The sequence below is a fragment of the Callorhinus ursinus genome, unplaced genomic scaffold (genome assembly GCF_003265705.2).
Source record: "Callorhinus ursinus isolate GAN/ISIS: 27379988/994484 unplaced genomic scaffold, GSC_fseal_2.0 scaffold32, whole genome shotgun sequence".
Classification (NCBI taxonomy): domain Eukaryota; kingdom Metazoa; phylum Chordata; class Mammalia; order Carnivora; family Otariidae; genus Callorhinus; species Callorhinus ursinus.
The window spans coordinates 12,605,262-12,623,012 of record NW_027397094.1 but is presented as its reverse complement, the minus strand read 5'-3'; the positions used below and the strand labels follow the sequence as shown (position 1 = coordinate 12,623,012).

General features: G+C 42.0%; 1 protein-coding gene across 3 annotated transcripts in view; it reads right to left on the bottom strand.

The window, feature by feature from the left end:
- B3GALNT2 (beta-1,3-N-acetylgalactosaminyltransferase 2) overlaps positions 1 to 14,690 on the bottom strand; it is a 57,874-nt gene extending 43,184 nt beyond the window's left edge. For 2 of the 3 annotated variants that reach the window (XM_073879029.1, XM_073879030.1), the window contains exons 1-2: positions 14,359 to 14,690; positions 1,501 to 1,648 (exon numbers count right to left, since the gene is read on the bottom strand). In XM_073879029.1, coding sequence (XP_073735130.1) covers positions 1,501 to 1,648; positions 14,359 to 14,470 — 260 coding nt within the window. In that variant the 5' untranslated portion in view covers positions 14,471 to 14,690. The remainder of the gene's footprint in view (positions 1 to 1,500; positions 1,649 to 14,358) is intronic. The other variant, XM_025850809.2, reaches the window with a different exon arrangement.
- Positions 14,691 to 17,751: the final 3,061 nt, after the last annotated feature.

Genomic DNA, 17,751 nt, shown 5'->3' with positions numbered 1-17,751 from the left:
TCCCTGCCACGAGATCCCCCTGTGGCCCTCCCCTGACTGATCTAGTGACACTCTAACACAACAATGACGTCCCCTCAAGCCTTCTGCTTGTACACTCCACCATGACCCCCAGTAAAGGCACGTGCCCACTGGGCCCCGCACTCTGTCGGCTCCCCACCTGCGTGGCTGAGCCTGCTCCCTGGACGCTCCTCCTGTATGGCCACCCCCTGTGGCATACTGTGCCTCCTTCTCTAGGACTTGTGAGTATAATAAATCTAATTTCATATGCCTCTCCCAGTGTCACTTCTGTGACCATGCTGGAGAGATCCTTAAAGACCCAAAAGGGGGACTTACTCCCTCATTTATAACATAGTCACCAGGGTTTTCTGTCTGAACAACTGGTAGAGGGGGGTCATTATTTTCCGAGACAGGAAAAGCTACCTAGGAAGTGCAGGTTTTGGAGGAGGTTCTGACAGCAGTGATGAGTCTGAGGCCTTTCATTTGCTGGGTAATAGGTGCTATTATCACTGAGCTCATGAACTAAAGAAATCTGTCTTGAAAAGGAATGAAAGCTGCTATGAATAAGATAGGAAATCTATAAATGTTCACTACTTATGACAAGAAAATTCTGCAATCGTACAGCTACTCAGTCCCAAACATGCCAGTTTAATGCAATCCTGAGAGGGCCATCTAGAACTGCTCATCATCTGAGTGTCCTCACATAACTAAAAGTTCAACCTCCCATGCTTCTCTTCCACTATCCCCTCACTATGTAATCTTCAGAGGCTGGTCTCACTGAGAAGACTAAGGCCCTGGGCTCTTAACCCATAACTGAGCCACTTAATATCAACATAAGATGCGCTACCAAAGCTCAATCCTTGAAGGGCAGTCAGGAAAAAGAGCTACACAGTGTGTATTTAAAAAAAATATATAGAACAGAAAAAATTCAGTGTGTCTCTGTGAAGTTAGTGAAAAGCATATTTAGACACAAACATGTCTAAGCAGAGACCTATTCTGGAATAGAACCCTTTAAGAATTACTATTCTAGGGGCAACTGGGTGGCTCAGCTGGTTAAGTGTCCAACCCTTGATTTCAGCTCAGGTCATGACCTCAGGGTTGTGAGATCCAGCCCTGCACTGGGCTCCACACTGGGCATGGAACCTGCTTAAGATTCTCTCTCCCTCTTCCTCTGCCCCTCCCCCTGCTCACTCTTGCTCTCTCAAAAAAAAAAAAAAAAAAGAATTACTAGTCTAAATCAAAGCAAAAACAAAACAAACTAGGTATCTATACATACTAATATGTTAACCAGTGAATATATTCTCCTCTAACTACCTTTCGGCTAAGAACCTTGGTTAAATTTACTTTTGTGCCTCAACTATGTGGCAGGAAAGCAAAATGAAATAGCCATTTCTCCCAGGAAGAGAGGCCACATGCCTAAATTAACATCTCTGACTACCCCAAAAGAGGTTTTTCAGAACTTTTACTCAGTTAATCAGGCAGGTGCCAACTAAGAAAACCTACCGTTGACTTAATGACGGATGTTGTATTAAATGCTTCAGCCAGGTGTTTCTTATCACATTTCGAAGTTCATGGTTATTGCGAGCTGACAACACACCAACTACCACATCATAGTGGCGAGATTTCCACTGAGGAAATAAGGCCAATTGATCTAGAAATAAGCAACAGTAAATTAGAAAAGTCATGTCTCAATTACTCTTCAATATGTAACATAAAAATGTCTATTAGAAAATAATACATGTTCATGTGTATAGAAAATACAAAGAAATACAAAGAAAAAATATTTTAAAAATCACCCACAGATGTACCATCCAGATAACCACTGCTAACATTTCTGGCATAGTTTTTTTGTCTTCCCCACATATGTATATATTTATGCTCACATAAGTACATAAATTCTTCAAAACTAACAAGATGTTTATGGTGAGAATGAGTTTGGAAAGGCAGCATGGCATAAACCATGCAATAGTAGGCAGTATGAGTCCGTTAGGCCATGAGCAGAATCCTGGTTCTTTTTATGACCCATAGAAGTTCTTTAACTTCTCTCTTTTTTTTTAATTAAAGATTTAAAAAGAAATTTTAAGTAATCTCTATCCCCAACATGGGGCTTGAACCCTGAGAACCCTGAAATCAAGAGTCTCATGCTCTACTGACTGAGCCAGCCACCCTGAAAAGTTAACTTCTTGAGCCTCAGTTTCCTAAACTACAAATGGGTATAGCAACACTTCTCATAGAAGTGGCCGTTGTTGTAAAAATGAGATAATGTGTATACAGGTCCTGGTTTGATACCAAAATAGTAGGTACTCACTGGCAACCAAAAGCAACTATAACCACCACACAAATATGTGCTTTCAAAGGTGAAGGCCTACATTAACATTATAGGGGGCGCCTGGGTGGCTCGGTTGAGCAGCTGACTCTTGATTTCGGCTCAGGTCATGATTTCAGGGTCGTGAGATCAAGCCCCATGTTGGGCTCTGTGCTGGGCATGGAGCCTGCTTGGGATTTTCTTTCTCCCTCTCCCTCTGCACCCCCCACTCCAGCTCTTGCTCTCTCTCTTAAAAAAAAAAATAGTAAGTTTGGGAAATAAAGCTGAAAGACTACTATGCTGGAAAGTACAAGAACCCTGATTAACACCAATAAATTCTACAGCCAGCAAACCCTGTATCACACTTACTAAATACTCCAAAGAATGAAAGAGGGAAGCAACATTTCCAGGGAGGCACACACACACAAAAAAAATCAAGTGACAACTCATATGAATGGCTCATTTTTTACTGCCATAAGGTCTAATGGACAGGATCACATTTTTTTTTAAAAATTGCCCTTAGAAGACAGAAGGGAAAGATACTTTGTTTTCTATCACCAGTTTCAAAGCTGGAGTGCTACAAGCTTATATATAGCTCTGATGAGGGGCCCCTTTCACCTTTCTCCAATCATGGGAACTGATCCAAAATGTTTCCAAAAATAAATAATTGAAGGCCAGAGATCTTTACTACATTAAGTTCAATCCTTTTATATGCCATAGAATCCATGTATTCAGCCAAAAGACAACAAAAACATGTTGATATTTTTTCAAAGGACCAATTAAAATAATAAAAAGAAAATCTGGGAGACAGAGTCTTCTAATAGGATACCTGAAGGATATTACATTGTAACAATTCTAGGAGTATAGGAATTTTTGTGTAGATACCGCTTTTTCCACAACAGACACGTTTCTAAAAAAAAATTTAACCTAAATGAAGTAGAGATACTTGTTATTTTAGCCTACTGTGAATCCTGTACTAAAACGAATTCTTCTTTAAAGGCAGGAATTTATCTTTTTTTGTTGTTATTTATTTTAGAGAGAGAGAGTGACAGCACAAGTGGGAGGGGCAGGGAGAGGGAGAGAGAATCCCAAGCAGACTCCCCGCTGAGTGGGGGCTTGATCCCAGGGCCGTGAGATCATGACCTGAGCTGAAACCACGAGCTGACCACCTAACTGACTGTGCCACCCAGGCAGATCATAAATTCCCTAGGCAGGAATTTATCTTTAATGTAAATCCAAATCTTCCTTGACTAAGCTTGCTTATAATAGACCATATTTATTGCACACCTATAAAGTACTAAGAACTATGCATAGAGTATCAGTTTAATGCTTTGCATGTAGAGTATCATTTAATGCTCACAACCCTGAGAAGTAGGTGGGGTCAGGCTCCTTATTAAAGAAGCAAGGAAAGAGGCAGAGAATTCAGTAACTTCCCCTAAGGCAAACAGCTAAGATTTAATCCCTGGCAATCAACTCCATTCTTCATCACTGTTCTATTAGCACCACAGCTCCATGTAGCTCATCTGAGACTAAATTCTGATCTTTTATTTGTAACACCAGTTCAGGATGGGGAATTAGTGATAAGCAGATCACTGGAAATGCTGGTGAGCACGTTAATTTTTTTAAATTCATGGCCCAGGAACATTTTTTTCTCAGACACACAGAACTATACAATGAAAGTTGTACCTATTGCTGGAACTAACTCTAAATGAGTCTGAATTTGGAGAATAATTTAAATGCTTATGTAAAATTGGCACTGATATCCCACTTCATCCCCACTTTTTCACAGAGAAATATTAATAGTAGGTACTTTTAGCAACAGGAATGAGGCAAACGTAGTAAGTAACCAGACGTATCTGACATTGATTCTAAAACCTGCAAGATACCAGTAACAAGCTATTTAAATCCCTGTGCCTCCGTTTCCTAATAAAAACAAACAAACTGATACCAAAAAGTCTTCAGATAGTCTATTTTGTCCATTTCAAAATGTCTTCTGGAACAATTAAAAGCTGTAGAAGAGCAAAATCACATTTTTTTTTTAAAGGTTAAAATCTTTTTTTTTTATTGTTATGTTAATCACCATATATTACATCATTAGTTTTTGATGCAGTGTTCCATGATTCATTGTTTGTTCATAACACCCAGTGCACCATGCAAAACGTGCCCTCCTCAATACCCATCACCAGGCTAACCCATCCCCCCACCCCCCTACCCTCTAGAACCCTCAGTTTTTCAGAGTCCATCATCTCTCATGGTTCGTCTCCCCCTCTGACATACTCCCCTTTTCTTCCTCTCCTGTTATCTTCTTCTTTTCCTTTTTTCTTAAAATATGTTGCGTTATTTGTTTCAGAAGTACAGATCTGTGATTCAACAGTCTGAGCAAAATCACATTTAACCAAAATGCCTCATTTACCTGATATCATCAGAAAACAAGGTTGATGCACAAAAGGAAAATCATAAAATAACTAAAACAAACCATTAAGTGCCAAATATCACTGCCTCATTTTTGGTAGAAAATCAAAATAAACCTTTGAGAAAGGGATTACATGAAACATAATTTAACTTGTTCTTTATTGACAAAGTCTTCATGAAAAATATCTGGAATCTATCCCTTTCTCATCATTAATTCTACCCACTGCTTCAATTCGGACTCCACTGGACCATGACAGGGGTGTCCAAATGGTGAGCACTGCGTAATACGCGGAAGTGCTGATTCACTATATGGTACAAATGAAACTAATACAACACTGTAGGTTAACTACACTGGAATTAATAACAAAAAAAGACAGTTGGGAAAATCTGAACACTAAATATTGGAAAGAATCATTAATTTTTCTAATTGCGATGACAGTTTTGTGGTTATGGTTTTTTAAAGTCTATCTCTAGAGATAGTATACTAAGACATTTATGGAAATGATAACTTATCTGTGATTTGCTTCCAAATCATCCACTGGGAAGAAGTGGGTAGGAGTGTCTATGAAAAATGGGAGGTGAAGGTGTATGGTGAGTACATAATATTTGTTATAATCTTCTACTTTTGGTATGTTTAAAGATTTTCATAATAAAAACTTAAAATATGAGAAAAAAAAAAAAACCCAAGCCTATTCTAACGGTTTATCCCTGGTTTATTCATCTCACTGCCAAACAAGATTTTTCTAAAACTTAATAAATAAAGATAAAGATGACCACATGGCATGTGAAAATCCCACGGCTTATGGTTGCAAACTGCTTTTTGATCTCACCCCACTACCAATCCTCCCTCTGCTTCTAATCCACGTCTAAGCAGCTTCTGAGGAACTGCTTCAGTTAACATGCATTTCTCCTTTTCTTGCAGGAGAAGTGCATGGCAGATTTTGGCCTCTGAAAAAAACTTCTCCTTCCAGATATACTGAAAAATAGGTTTCTAAAGACTCAACCAAAAAACTATTAGAAATAAACAAATTCAGTAAGGTTGCAGGATACAAAATCAATCTATAAAAATCAGTGGCACTTTTAGACACTAATAATGAACTATCAAAAAAATTTCAGAAACCAATCCTATTAACAACTGGATCAAAAAGAATAAAATACCTAGGAATAAATTTAACCAAGGAGGTGAAAGAGCTGTACATTGGAAGCTGTAAGACACTGATGAAAGAAACTGAAGAAGACACAAATAAATGGAATGATATTCTGTGCTCACGGGTTGGAAGAATATTTTTTAAATGTCCATACTACCCAAAGCAATGTACAGATTCAATGCAATGCCTATCAAAATTCTAGTGGCATTTTTCACAGAAATACAGCAAACAACTCTAACATTTGTATGAAACCACAAAAGACCTTAAACAGCCACAGCAATCTCAGGAAAGAACAAAACAGGAGGGCATCGTGAAGCATAAGCTGTTCTATCATCATCTAAGAGGGATGATTACAGCAATACAGGCCTACCTCAAGAAACAAGAAAAATCTCAAATAATCTAACCTTATACCTAAAGAAGTTAGAGGAAGAACAAAACCCAAAGCCAACAGAAGGAAGGAAATAATAAATATGAGAGCAGAAACTAATGATATAGAGACCAAGAAAACAATAGAACGGATCAATGAAACCAGGAGCTGGTTCTTTGAAAACATCAACAAAATTGATAAAGCTTACCCAGACTCATCAAAAAAAAAAAAAAAAAAAAAAGAGGACCAAAAAAAAAAAAAAAAAAAAAAAAAAAAAAGAGAGGACTCAAATAAATACTATCAGAAATTAAGGAAGAGAAATAACCAACACCACAGAAATATAAAGGATTATAAGAAAATATTATAAGAAATTATTTGCCAACAAACTGGATAACCTAGAAGAAATGGGTAACTTCCTAGAAACATAACCTTCCAAAACTGAATTAGGAAGAAAAAGAAAATTTGGAGACTGATTACCAGCAATGAAATTGAATCCGTGATCAAAAAACCAACAACCTAAAGTCCAGGACCAGATGGCTTCATAGGTAAATTCTACCAGATGTTCAAAGAAGAGTTAATATCTATTCTTCTCAAACTATTCCAAAAAATAGAAGAGGAAAGAAAGCTTCCAAATTTCTTCTACAAGGCCGGAATCACCCTGATACCAAAACCAGATAAAGACACCACAAAAAAAGAGCCAACATCTCTGATGAACATAGATGTAAAAATTCTCAACAAAATATCAGCAAACCCAACAATACAGTAATACATTTAAAAAAATCATTCACCACAATCAAGTGGGATTTATTCTAGGGATGCAAAAGTGGTTCAGTATTTGCAAATCAAGCAACATGACTGAAGAGATACATGCACCCCTATGTTTACTGCAGCATTATTTACAGTAGCCAAGATATGTAAGTAGCCCAAGTGTCTATCGGTAGATGAATGAAGAAGATGTGGTATATACACAATGGACTATCACTTGACCATAAAAAAGAATGAAATCTTACCATCTGCAACAACATAAATGGACCAAGAGAGTACTATGCTAAGTGAAATAAGTCAGTTAGAGAAAGATAAATACGATTTCACTCATGTGGAATCGAAGAAACAAATGATGAAACAAGGCAAAAAAAAAAAAAAAGAGAGAGAGACAAACAAAAAAGCAGACTCTTAAATACACAGAACAAATTGGTGGTTGCCAGAAGGGAGGTAGGTGGGGTCATAGGTGAAAAAAATGGAAAAAAAAAGACAAACAAACAACAACAACAACAACAAACACCAACCAAAAAACTGGAGGCATTATGCTCCCTGGTTTCAAACTATATTACAAGGATATAGTAATTAAAACAGCATGGTTTCGGCATAAAAACTGACACATAGATCAATGGAATAGAATAGAGCCCAGAAATAAACCCACAATTATATGGTCAATTAATCTATGACAAAGGAGATAAGAATATACAGTGGGGACAGAATAGTCTCTTCAACAGATGATGCTGGTACTACACTTGATCTGAGCCAAAAGGCCAAGAAGCGACGGTGCTGGGAAAACTAGACAGCCATACATAAAAGAATGAACCTGGACCACCACCTTATACCATACACAAAAATCAACTTAAAATGGATCAAAGATTTGAACCTAAGACCTGACATCATAAAACTCCTAGAATAAAACATATGCAGTAAGCTCCCTGACATTGGTTTTGGTGATGATTTTTTGTATTTGTCACCAGAAGCAAATGCAACAAAAGCAAAAATAAATAAGCAGCACTACATCAAACTAAAAAGCTTCTGCACAGCAAAGGAAACCATCAACAAAATGAAAAGACAACCTATAAATGGGATAAAAGATTTGCAAATCATGTACCTGATAAGGGGTTAATACTGAAAATATATTTTAAAAAAACTCTTACAATTCAATAGCAAAAAACCAAGCAATCCAATTAAAAAATAGGCAGCGGATCTGAAGAAATATGTTTTCAAAGACAACATACAGATGGCCAACAGGTACAGTCAACATCACTCATCACCAGGGAAATGCAAATCAAAACCACAATGTGAGAGATCACGTCACACCTGTCAGAATGGCTAGTATCAAAAAAGATAAGAAACAACAAGTGTTGGTAAAAGTGTAGAAAAAGGAAGGCTTGTGCACTTTTGGCGGGACTATAAATCGCTGTAGCCCCTGTAATAAACACTATGGAGGTTCCTCAAAAAATTAAACTAGAACTACCACATGATCCAGCAATTCCACTTCCGGGTATTTATTCGAAGGAAATGAAAACACTGGAGAAGATATTTGCATACCCTGTTCATTGCAGCGCTACTTACAATAGCCAAGACATGGAAATAACCTAAGTGTTCACTGACAGATGAACAAAGAAAACGTGTTATAGACAAATACAATGGAATATTATTTGCCATAAAAAAGAAGGAAATTTCTTGCCATTTCTGACAACATGGATAGACCTTGAGGGTGTTATGCTAAATGAACCAAGTCAGACGGAGAAAGACAAATATGGTACAGTCTCACTTTTTTTTTTAAAGGAGATTATTCTTTATTTTTCTTAGAAATTCCATGAATATTTATTTTATTTTTAAAGATTTTATTTATTTATTTGACAGAGAGAGACACAGCGAGAGAGGGAACACAAGCAGGGGGAGTGGGAGAGGGAGAAGCAGGCTTCCCGCCAAACAGGGAGCCCGATGCGGGGCTCGATCCCAGGACCCCGGGATCGTGACCTGAGCTGAAGGCAGACGCTTAACGACTGAGCCACCCAGGCGCCCCTACAGTCTCACTTTTACGTAGAATCTAAACAAAACACTGAACTCATAGAGAACAGACTGGTGGTTGCCAGAGGTGAGGCGAGACATGTGGGCAAAATGGGTGAAGGGGGTCAAAAAGTACAGACTTCCAGTTAAAATAAAGAAGTCATGGGGATGTAATGTACAACTTGGTGGCTATAGTGAATAATGCTGTGATGCATATTTGAAAGTTGTGAAGAGATCTCAAAAGTTCTCATCACAAGAAAAAAAATTATAACTATGTTAGATTGTGTTCATTTTTACAATATGTACATATATTGAATCAGTCATACACCTGAAACTCATGTAATAAGTCAATTATAGCTCAGTTAAAAAAACAGGTTTCTTCTACCATATACCAGCAATGTAAATCAGTCCAACAGACTTGTGAGTACTGTGTTACATGGTATAAAACCCAGGGGTGGGTGCTCAATGAACACTTGTACAAGAATGCCCACGTTCCTAGTGCCCCAACCAGCCTTTGCCTGTATACTTTCAACACCCTCCGCTATACGTTGCTAGTACAGGGGACCTACTTTGATTCTGGTGTCTGGAGACAGCAAAGAAAGAAATGAACAGCTAAGAAGTAAACATGCTACAAAAAGACACAAAGATAATTCACAGATAAAATGCAAATAGCCAACCAACCTATGAAAAAATACTCAGTTTCATTAGGAATCAAATTTGAATTAGAGCAGTAAGGTACCAGGCTTCTGCTACGTTCAAACACAAAAATTTTTTTTTTAATTTATTTATTTGACAGAGAGAGACACAGCGAGAGAGGGAACACAAGCAGGGGGAGTGGGAGAGGGAGAAGCAGGCTTCTCGCCGAGCAGGGAGCCCGACGCGGGGCTCAATCCCAGGACCCTGGGATCATGACCTGAGCCGAAGGCAGACGATTAACCATCTGAGCCACCCAGGCGCCCCAAACACAAATATCTTCTTAAATAATACCCCAACCATTGGTATTGCAAGGAAATGTGGAGAGCTATTTTAAGGAAATGGCTCCTCTCCTACGTTGCTGCTGGAATGGAATTTGGTAGTCTTCTGTGGGACAATTTGCCAATATACATCAACTGCCTCAGATAAATTTTTTAAGTAGGCTCCACGCCCAGAGTGGAGCCCAACACGGACGGGGCTTGAACTCATGACCCTGAGATCAAGACCTGAGCTGAGATCGGGAGTCAGACACTTAACCGACTGAGCCACCCAGGCTCCCCAGAACTGTATAACTTCTATCCAGCAATTCCATGTCTAAGAACTTATTCTAAAGAAATAATCAGGGCACCTGGGTGGCTCAGTCAGTTAAGCATCTGCCTTCGGCTCAGGTCATGATCCTGGGGTTCTGGGATCGAGTCCCACAGCGGGCTTTTTGCTCAGTGGGGAGCCTGCCTCTTCTCTCCCTCTGCCTTCCCCTCTGTCTGCCACTCTGCCTACTTGTGCTATCAAATAAATAAATAAAACCTTTAAAAAATAAAAGAAATAATCGGTGATGTACTAAAAGATCTCTATTCATCACGTCATTAATTAATAGTGAAAAACTGCAAAAATCCAGGAATGCAGAAATAAAGGGTTAGTTAAATTATGGTGTATCTATATGTAGCCATTAAAATTACATTGTAGAGTTATATTGTTATTCACCACATTAAGATCAGCAGACTATAAGAACTATGTACATACTGTGCGGTTCCATTTATATAAAGTACCAACAGGCAAATCTCTGCCATTTAAGATCAGGATAGTGGTTAACCACTCCTGGCAGTGATGGAAGGGAGCATGAAGGGAGCTTGCTTCTGAGGTGCAGGATTAGTTGGGTATATTCAGTTTGTGAAAATATATCAAGCCATACATTTACAGGCCCTTTTCTGAATGTATATTATACATCAATACAATTTTTTAAAAATACTAAGTAATTTCCCTCCAACATGCACTGTATGTACATTCAAAACTGTAATATAGATCATTTTCCCTGTTTTTAAAAATAATTTCAAACTTTTCTACAAAGAACTTGTTTTACTTTTATAAGAAACAATTTGTATCCTAAGGGCATCGTGGAATGTGAATAGACGATATATAGGTGACAAATTCATTCATACTCTCCCAGTTTTATTTTCTTGATTCATTCCTTCAAATTACTAAGCACCTCCTATGTTCACCGTTCTAGATGGTAGATACAGAGCAATAAACAAAAAACAAATTTTCATGCCAGGAATAATTAAAACCCCATACAAGCTCCCTGAGGACAACAGCATTCTATTCTCTAATACGTAATGTATCCTGAGGGTCTGGCAACCTGCGAGGCTCTGCACTTAGAGCGGACATCCAAAAGTTTATTCAAGACCAAGGGAGGTTGATTTCAAAACTGACTGTTCGAAATAGGCCCAAGGATTCTTAAAAACCAGACCAAAATTTCCACTCTCACATCAATCACAAATTAACAGAAATCTTGGAAATGAGGGAAACATAAATTCATGACAGATCTACTGATAAGGACACTCATCACATACACTACGAGTATGCTCTCGCCAATCTCAAAAACCTCCCCAAATACCTCACTAGCCTATGCACCTCTCTAAAATTCATGGAGTGTTTACTATGAATCAGGCACTTTTCTGGGTGTTGTATTGAATCTTCACAATAACCCTATGAGATCATCATTTTATAAATAAGGAAACCGAAGCACAGAGACAAGATTAACATACAGGGATAATTCTGGATGAACTGGCCCTAGGCAAAATTGTAAAGCAAGCTCAATTTGTCTTTGGCCTTCTCCTTGCTTCCTGTTTCAGTTCAACAGACTAGGAGGATCTCAGAGCAGGGGACTCCACATCTAGCTCTCTCGATACTTAGCGCTCTAGGCATTTATTGAATGGATATGCTTCTTTCCTTTCTTTGGTTTCCTTCTCTCCAAATATCCTAGAAAGAGAAGATGTCTTTGGTCTCATTCTTTTTCCAAATTTACTGTTTACATAATTCCTGCTAAGGTATTACCCAAAACGAGTATCTTATATTAGATAATATCCTCTATATTCTCCAGTCTAGTGTCCTGTCTCCATTCTCTTCATCCACCCACGGATTTCAAAAGAGACCTGCTTCCTCTTCACCAGTTGCTCTCCTGGACCGTATTTCGGCTGTTTTCTACATTAGAAAAGCGCCAGGTGCGGACAGGACTCCTGCACTTCATTCAGGTCCCTGCTCAGCGGCCCCTCCTCAGAGGGGCCCCCCCTGACCTCTCTAGGCCAGCAGCACACCACTCTCTGTCCTCCTACACTGCTTTCATTTTGTCATCTCGACTACCACTATCCCCTTAATGAGCCTTAAGACAAAGAGGCAGACGAGAGAACAAAAAGAATTCTTAAAACATTCATTCAAGGGAAGAAAACTTAACAAAATCTCGGGTTTTCTCTCTCACTTTGGGCTGAAGGTGTAAGGGTAGAAATGTAAAAGTGCCCAATTGTTTCAGTTTGAACATGGTGGTAACACAATGGGAAAAGGAGCTGCGGGAAATTTTGGCGATCGATATGCTTCTACTGTTTTTAGTTTTGTAAAGTGAAAGTTAGGAGTCTGCCAGGTTTCATTTAGATTAAAATACCTAATTTATCATCTAGCCAGAGGCACACTATCCACCTAAGTCAAAGTTAACTTCTGTAACTAGTACTGATTTCTTCACCTATAGCCTGATCCTCTTCATGGCCTACTTCCCAGGCTCCTTAATCTAGCTCAGGCTAACTTGATGGCAGATAGGGGCATCATCCAAACACCATGCGGATAGAAAAACTTCACCGAAACTAAGAAATTGCCTCCTAAGTTTTAAGCCTGAAGGCAAAGAGGTTTTGCTTGTTTACTGAACCTCAAAAGGCAATTAAAGGTCATAAATATCCTAAGAATGCTCTGCAAGTAAATTCTAGTAGTGCTCACTCATCGCACAAAAAAGGAAAGGAAGCTGTAAAACACAAATCTAACAGATGTTACAAAGCATTTTATATCCATGGCAGTCTTTCCTCAGCTCAGTTTACAAAAACCTAAAAACCAAAACCTTTAAAAAAAAAAAAGGCCCCAAATCCTAACCTGTTAACAGGTTAAATGCTCCATAACCACTGTATTTTCATTAAATAAATTAAACAGTGTTTTAATTCTATTCAGGTCACACAAATAGCCTTTTCAAAGATCTTGTGGTTTGTCTAATAGGAAAAGATTCTAAGAGGTTGTTACCAGGATAAAAACCTCCACTTATAACAATGAGATTGCTTTGCGGATTGCCGAATTAGTTTCCATGCTTCCTACCTAAAAAGTAAAGCACAGACCCATCTCAGAACTGCAAATACTCAATCCTAATTTTGAAAACTTTTGGATAAGAAAACAGCTGTTCTGGGGAGAAGTGGTAGGAAAAAAACTCCCCGAGTAGTTAGAACACGAAACAACTATTACCTCATTTTTGAAAGAGCCTTCTAGGTTTCTTTATATGTCCTAGGGCAAGCCCTTAAAAAAGACAGGAAAAAAAGGGAAACCCATTAAGAAAAAAGGGTGGTAGAACCCATTAACGACAACAAAAAAACCCGCTGGGTACCTACTAGGGACAAAGCATTCTATTAGGCGGTGAAATGAACAAGAACAAAGATCTCATTCCCATGAGAGTGTAAATCTCAGAACAAGCGGATAGGATCGTTAGAGAATTTTGTTTTCACGTACACTTCATTAGTAGGCTTCGCAAGCCAAACTCACAGGAACAACCCCCCTCGTAGCCATGCCCTATTTCATGTCCAGATTTGTTTAACCGACTGACATCATAGTTTCCAAAGAAAATAAAATGCAGTATATTCTTAAAGCAAAGTTATCCTTAAAAGCAAAACCCAGCCTTTTCAAGCACGCCCACGGCACTAAGACCTCCAAGTCCTGACCGAGGAAGACCAACAGCTTGGGAAGGAGGCAGGCGGCCGGGCCGCCGGAGCCCGGGCGCACGCGGCGGCCGCCCGCGGCTGAAGGACACAAGGTTTTGCTCCCGGGACCAGCCGGCAGGCGCCGGACAACTCGGACCAGGCCTGGGGGACCGACGAAGGACTCGCGGTGGCGGGCACCGCTCTCGTGCCCATAAAGGAAGAAAGCGGGAGGTGACAAGCGACGGGGACACGAAACGAGAAAAGCGCCCTCGAGTTTGACCGATTTAACGCCCCGAAGATGAAAAGGGCCGTTTGTCTCGCCTGGGGACGGTCGCGTTCGGCCCGTTCCCCATTTCGGGACTCCGTGGAGGAAGCCGCCCGGGGGCTCGGAGGCGGCCTCCCGCCCCTCACGGCCTCCTGGCCCGCCAGGCCCCAGGACCTCACCTGCCGGGCCGGCCCCAGAGGCGCGGGCGGGCGGCGGGGAGCGCAGCCGCAGCCAGAGGTGCAGCGCGGCCCCGAGCACACACGGGCACAGCAGCACCAGCCAGTTTCGCATTGGCCGCCCCCGCCGGCTCCACCTCACGCCCCCGTCGCGCGCCGGGCTCTCCCGCGTCCCGGCGGAGAGGGAGGGGACCTGCGAAGAGGAAGGCCGAGGGGCGGCGGCCGACGCACGCGCGACCACTCTGGGCACGCCTGCCCTCGCACCCGCCGCGGTCCAGACTCCTCGCGGTTCCCGGTCCCTCGCCTCGGATTTCTCCAACGGCGGGCGGCGGCGCCTCAGCCGGCCAGACCCCGCCCCCTCCGCTTGGCCTTCCCCCGGCCCCGCCCACCTCCCCACTCGCCCCGCCCCCTTCCCTCGCGCCCCCTCCCGGCCCGCAGGCCAACCGGGAGCTGAAGTCCTGCTCTGGGCCTACCCGGGGGGCGCACCACAGTGGCCCCGGGGTTCGGAAACCACATTTCCCATGATCGCATGCCCTTGCTCGCGTCACTCGGCGGTCGCGGAGGCGAAGCGCGGAGCCCCACTTGGAGCATGCGCGTCCCTTCTCGACGCCTACTGCCCCCCGATGGCCGAAGGGCGGCGGTGCCGGGCGGCTGGTGCTCAGGGGCCGGCACAACCCTGGGAGGGAAACACAGCTGAGGCGAAGGTTGCCCGTCGCCTCTGATTTAAAGGAGATCAGCGTGGTGCTTGTTTTAAGCCACGCAGAGCTCGGTTATGCGAATGCTGGCCTTCCCTGGGAGACGGGATCCTGCTGCCGTCTCCTTGGCGCGAAAAGCGGGCCCAGGCAGTCCGAAGCGTGTGTCTTCAGCGGTGAATAAGCCCTCAAGTATTAGTTCTGGTGCACCGTGTACCCGGCTCCCTGCCCGGCTTCGTCCTCTGGGAGCTCAGGATAAGAGCGCACCCCGGGGGTCGAGCTGTGGGGTATGGCAGCGACGGCCCGGGCGAGGGTACAACTCCACACACCCCCGATGCAGACCGGGGAGAACAAGGTGACACCTTCTACAGGACGGAGCCGTAACAGGAGGACGCGGGCTGTGCGGGACCGGTGGGAAGGATTTGAGCAGCCCTCCTCGGAGACCAGGTCCTGCCCGGCGTCGTGCAGCCCGGGCCCGACGCGCGAGGGCGCGGGTCGAGGCGGTGGGTGCCGTGCTAAGAAGGCGGAGGGAAGGATGAAAATGAACGCCTGGAGGATGCTGTTTTTTTCGTTTGTTTTTTAAGTTTCCACAAGTTGTGGCAACAGAAGGAACCATATCGTTGAGTAAAGTCTTGGTTGAAAGCCACAGAAAATCCATTTCAAACTTAGGGCGAAAAAGCGAATTTACTCAAGTAACTGAACAGTGCAGGAGGAGAGGTCGCAGGGACTGTCAATATGATAGTCTGATTGAGTGGCAATTTAATCTCAGCAGAACAACCGTCTATTAAAATTACTTTTTTTTTTTTTTAAGTAGACTCCGTGCCCTACTTGGGGCTTGAACTCATGACCCTGAGATTAAAGGTCGCAGGCTCTACCAACTGAGCCAGCCAGGCACCCTAAAATTAGTTTTTATTTGAATGTTTTGTAATGTCTAATTTTAAAATCTCTTTTGGTTTAATTGTCGTATAAAAGCTGTAAGCCTAAGGTGTTCATACTGTATGTTTGTACTTAAAAACAATGTGGGGTCAGAAATGATTTTTTTCCCTTTAGAGGGATTTGTATATTTGTTAGTTATCCCTTGCTACCTAACAAATTACTCCAAAACTTTTTTTTCAAAGATTTTATTTATTTATTTGAGAGAGAGAGAAAAAGTGGGAGGGGAGAGCAGCAGAGGGAGAGGGAGAAGCAGACTCCCCGCTGAGCAGGGAGCCTGACAAAGGGCTCAATCCCAGGACCCTGGGCTCATGACCTGAGCCAAAGGCAGATGCTTAACTGACTGAGCCAGGTGCCCCTTACTCCAAAAACTTTTAAAACAATATTCTCTCTCACAATTTCTGTGGGTCAGGAATTTGGGAGCTAAGTGCTGGTTCAGGGTCTCCCATAAAGTTGCAGACAGATGTCAACAGGGGTGAGCAGCGCAGGGGTCCTGGGCAGCAAATTTACAAAAAGAAAGAAAAAAAAGTAGTAAAAGGCCTCTGTTGATATCCTAAAATGTTCATTTTGTAGTTAACGAATTACAATGAGTTAACCCAAAAAGAGAAATAATCTCTAATTTAGGCAGATCTATTTATGCAACAAATCCTCAATTGAGCATCTATTATGTGCCAGGCACTTTGGTAGTAGGTACTTCGGAATAAATGGATGGACAAAACCGAGATCCCTGTCCTGCAGTGGTGGGGATGGAGCAGACTGCAGACTATGAAATGATAAAGAAATACATTTTCGCAGCATGTAGATGACGGTAAGTTCTACAGAAAATATGAAAAGCGGCACAGGATAGGGGAGTTGGGAATGCAGGACTGACATGGGGCCAACTGCAGTATTAACCAGTATTTAAACAACTGTTCAAAGTTACAATGAGCACTAAAGGGAAGAATAAACAAAACCATCCTAATATACGGCATTACCTAATTAAGATGTTGTTCCTTCCAATTACCAAAATGCTTTAGCCTACAGGAGGAACTTCACTGACGTTCTGACAAGCCTGTAACAGAGCTCTGAGTAACTTGCTAGCATCTGCAGATCTCACCACAGTGGGGGCTGCTCTATCACCTGTTGGGAGGAGCAGGACCTTCCATTTACTTGTCGTCTACTATCCCCCAATAAACTCAAGACTAAGGTGGTTAAAGACTGTAAGAGAGACAATGCATAATAATGGAAAGAATAAAATTTAAAAAAACCTCCAGAGATGATGTCAACAGCCTGTGTAGTCAAGGTAGTCCTAGTTTAAGATGTGAACAAGTTAACAGAGAATTAGGATTAAGGAAAGGCAAACCGGGACGGTTGGTTACCCTGCGTTGCAATTCAGTGTAAGAAGAGAAAGGAAACACATATTGGGGCCACACAAAGCAGGAGGTATCTGACCAAACCCAAGGCATCCCAGAGGAGGTTATCCCTTGAAAACACAGGGCTGGGGCTTAAAATCAAAGAGGCCAGTTAAGAAAGCCAGAGGGAAATAAAGGCATTTAAGAACACCTTAGGCAGGGCATCTGGCTGGCTCAATCAGTGAAGCATGTGACTCTTGATCTTGGGATTTTGAGTTCAGGCCCCACCTTGGACAGCCAGTGTAGAGCCTACTTAAAAAAAAAAAAAGAGAGAGGGGCGCCTGGGTGGCTCAGTTGGTTAAGCGACTGCCTTCGGCTCGGGTCATGATCCTGGGGTCCCGGGATCGAGTCCCGCATCCGGCTCCCTGCTCGGCGGGGAG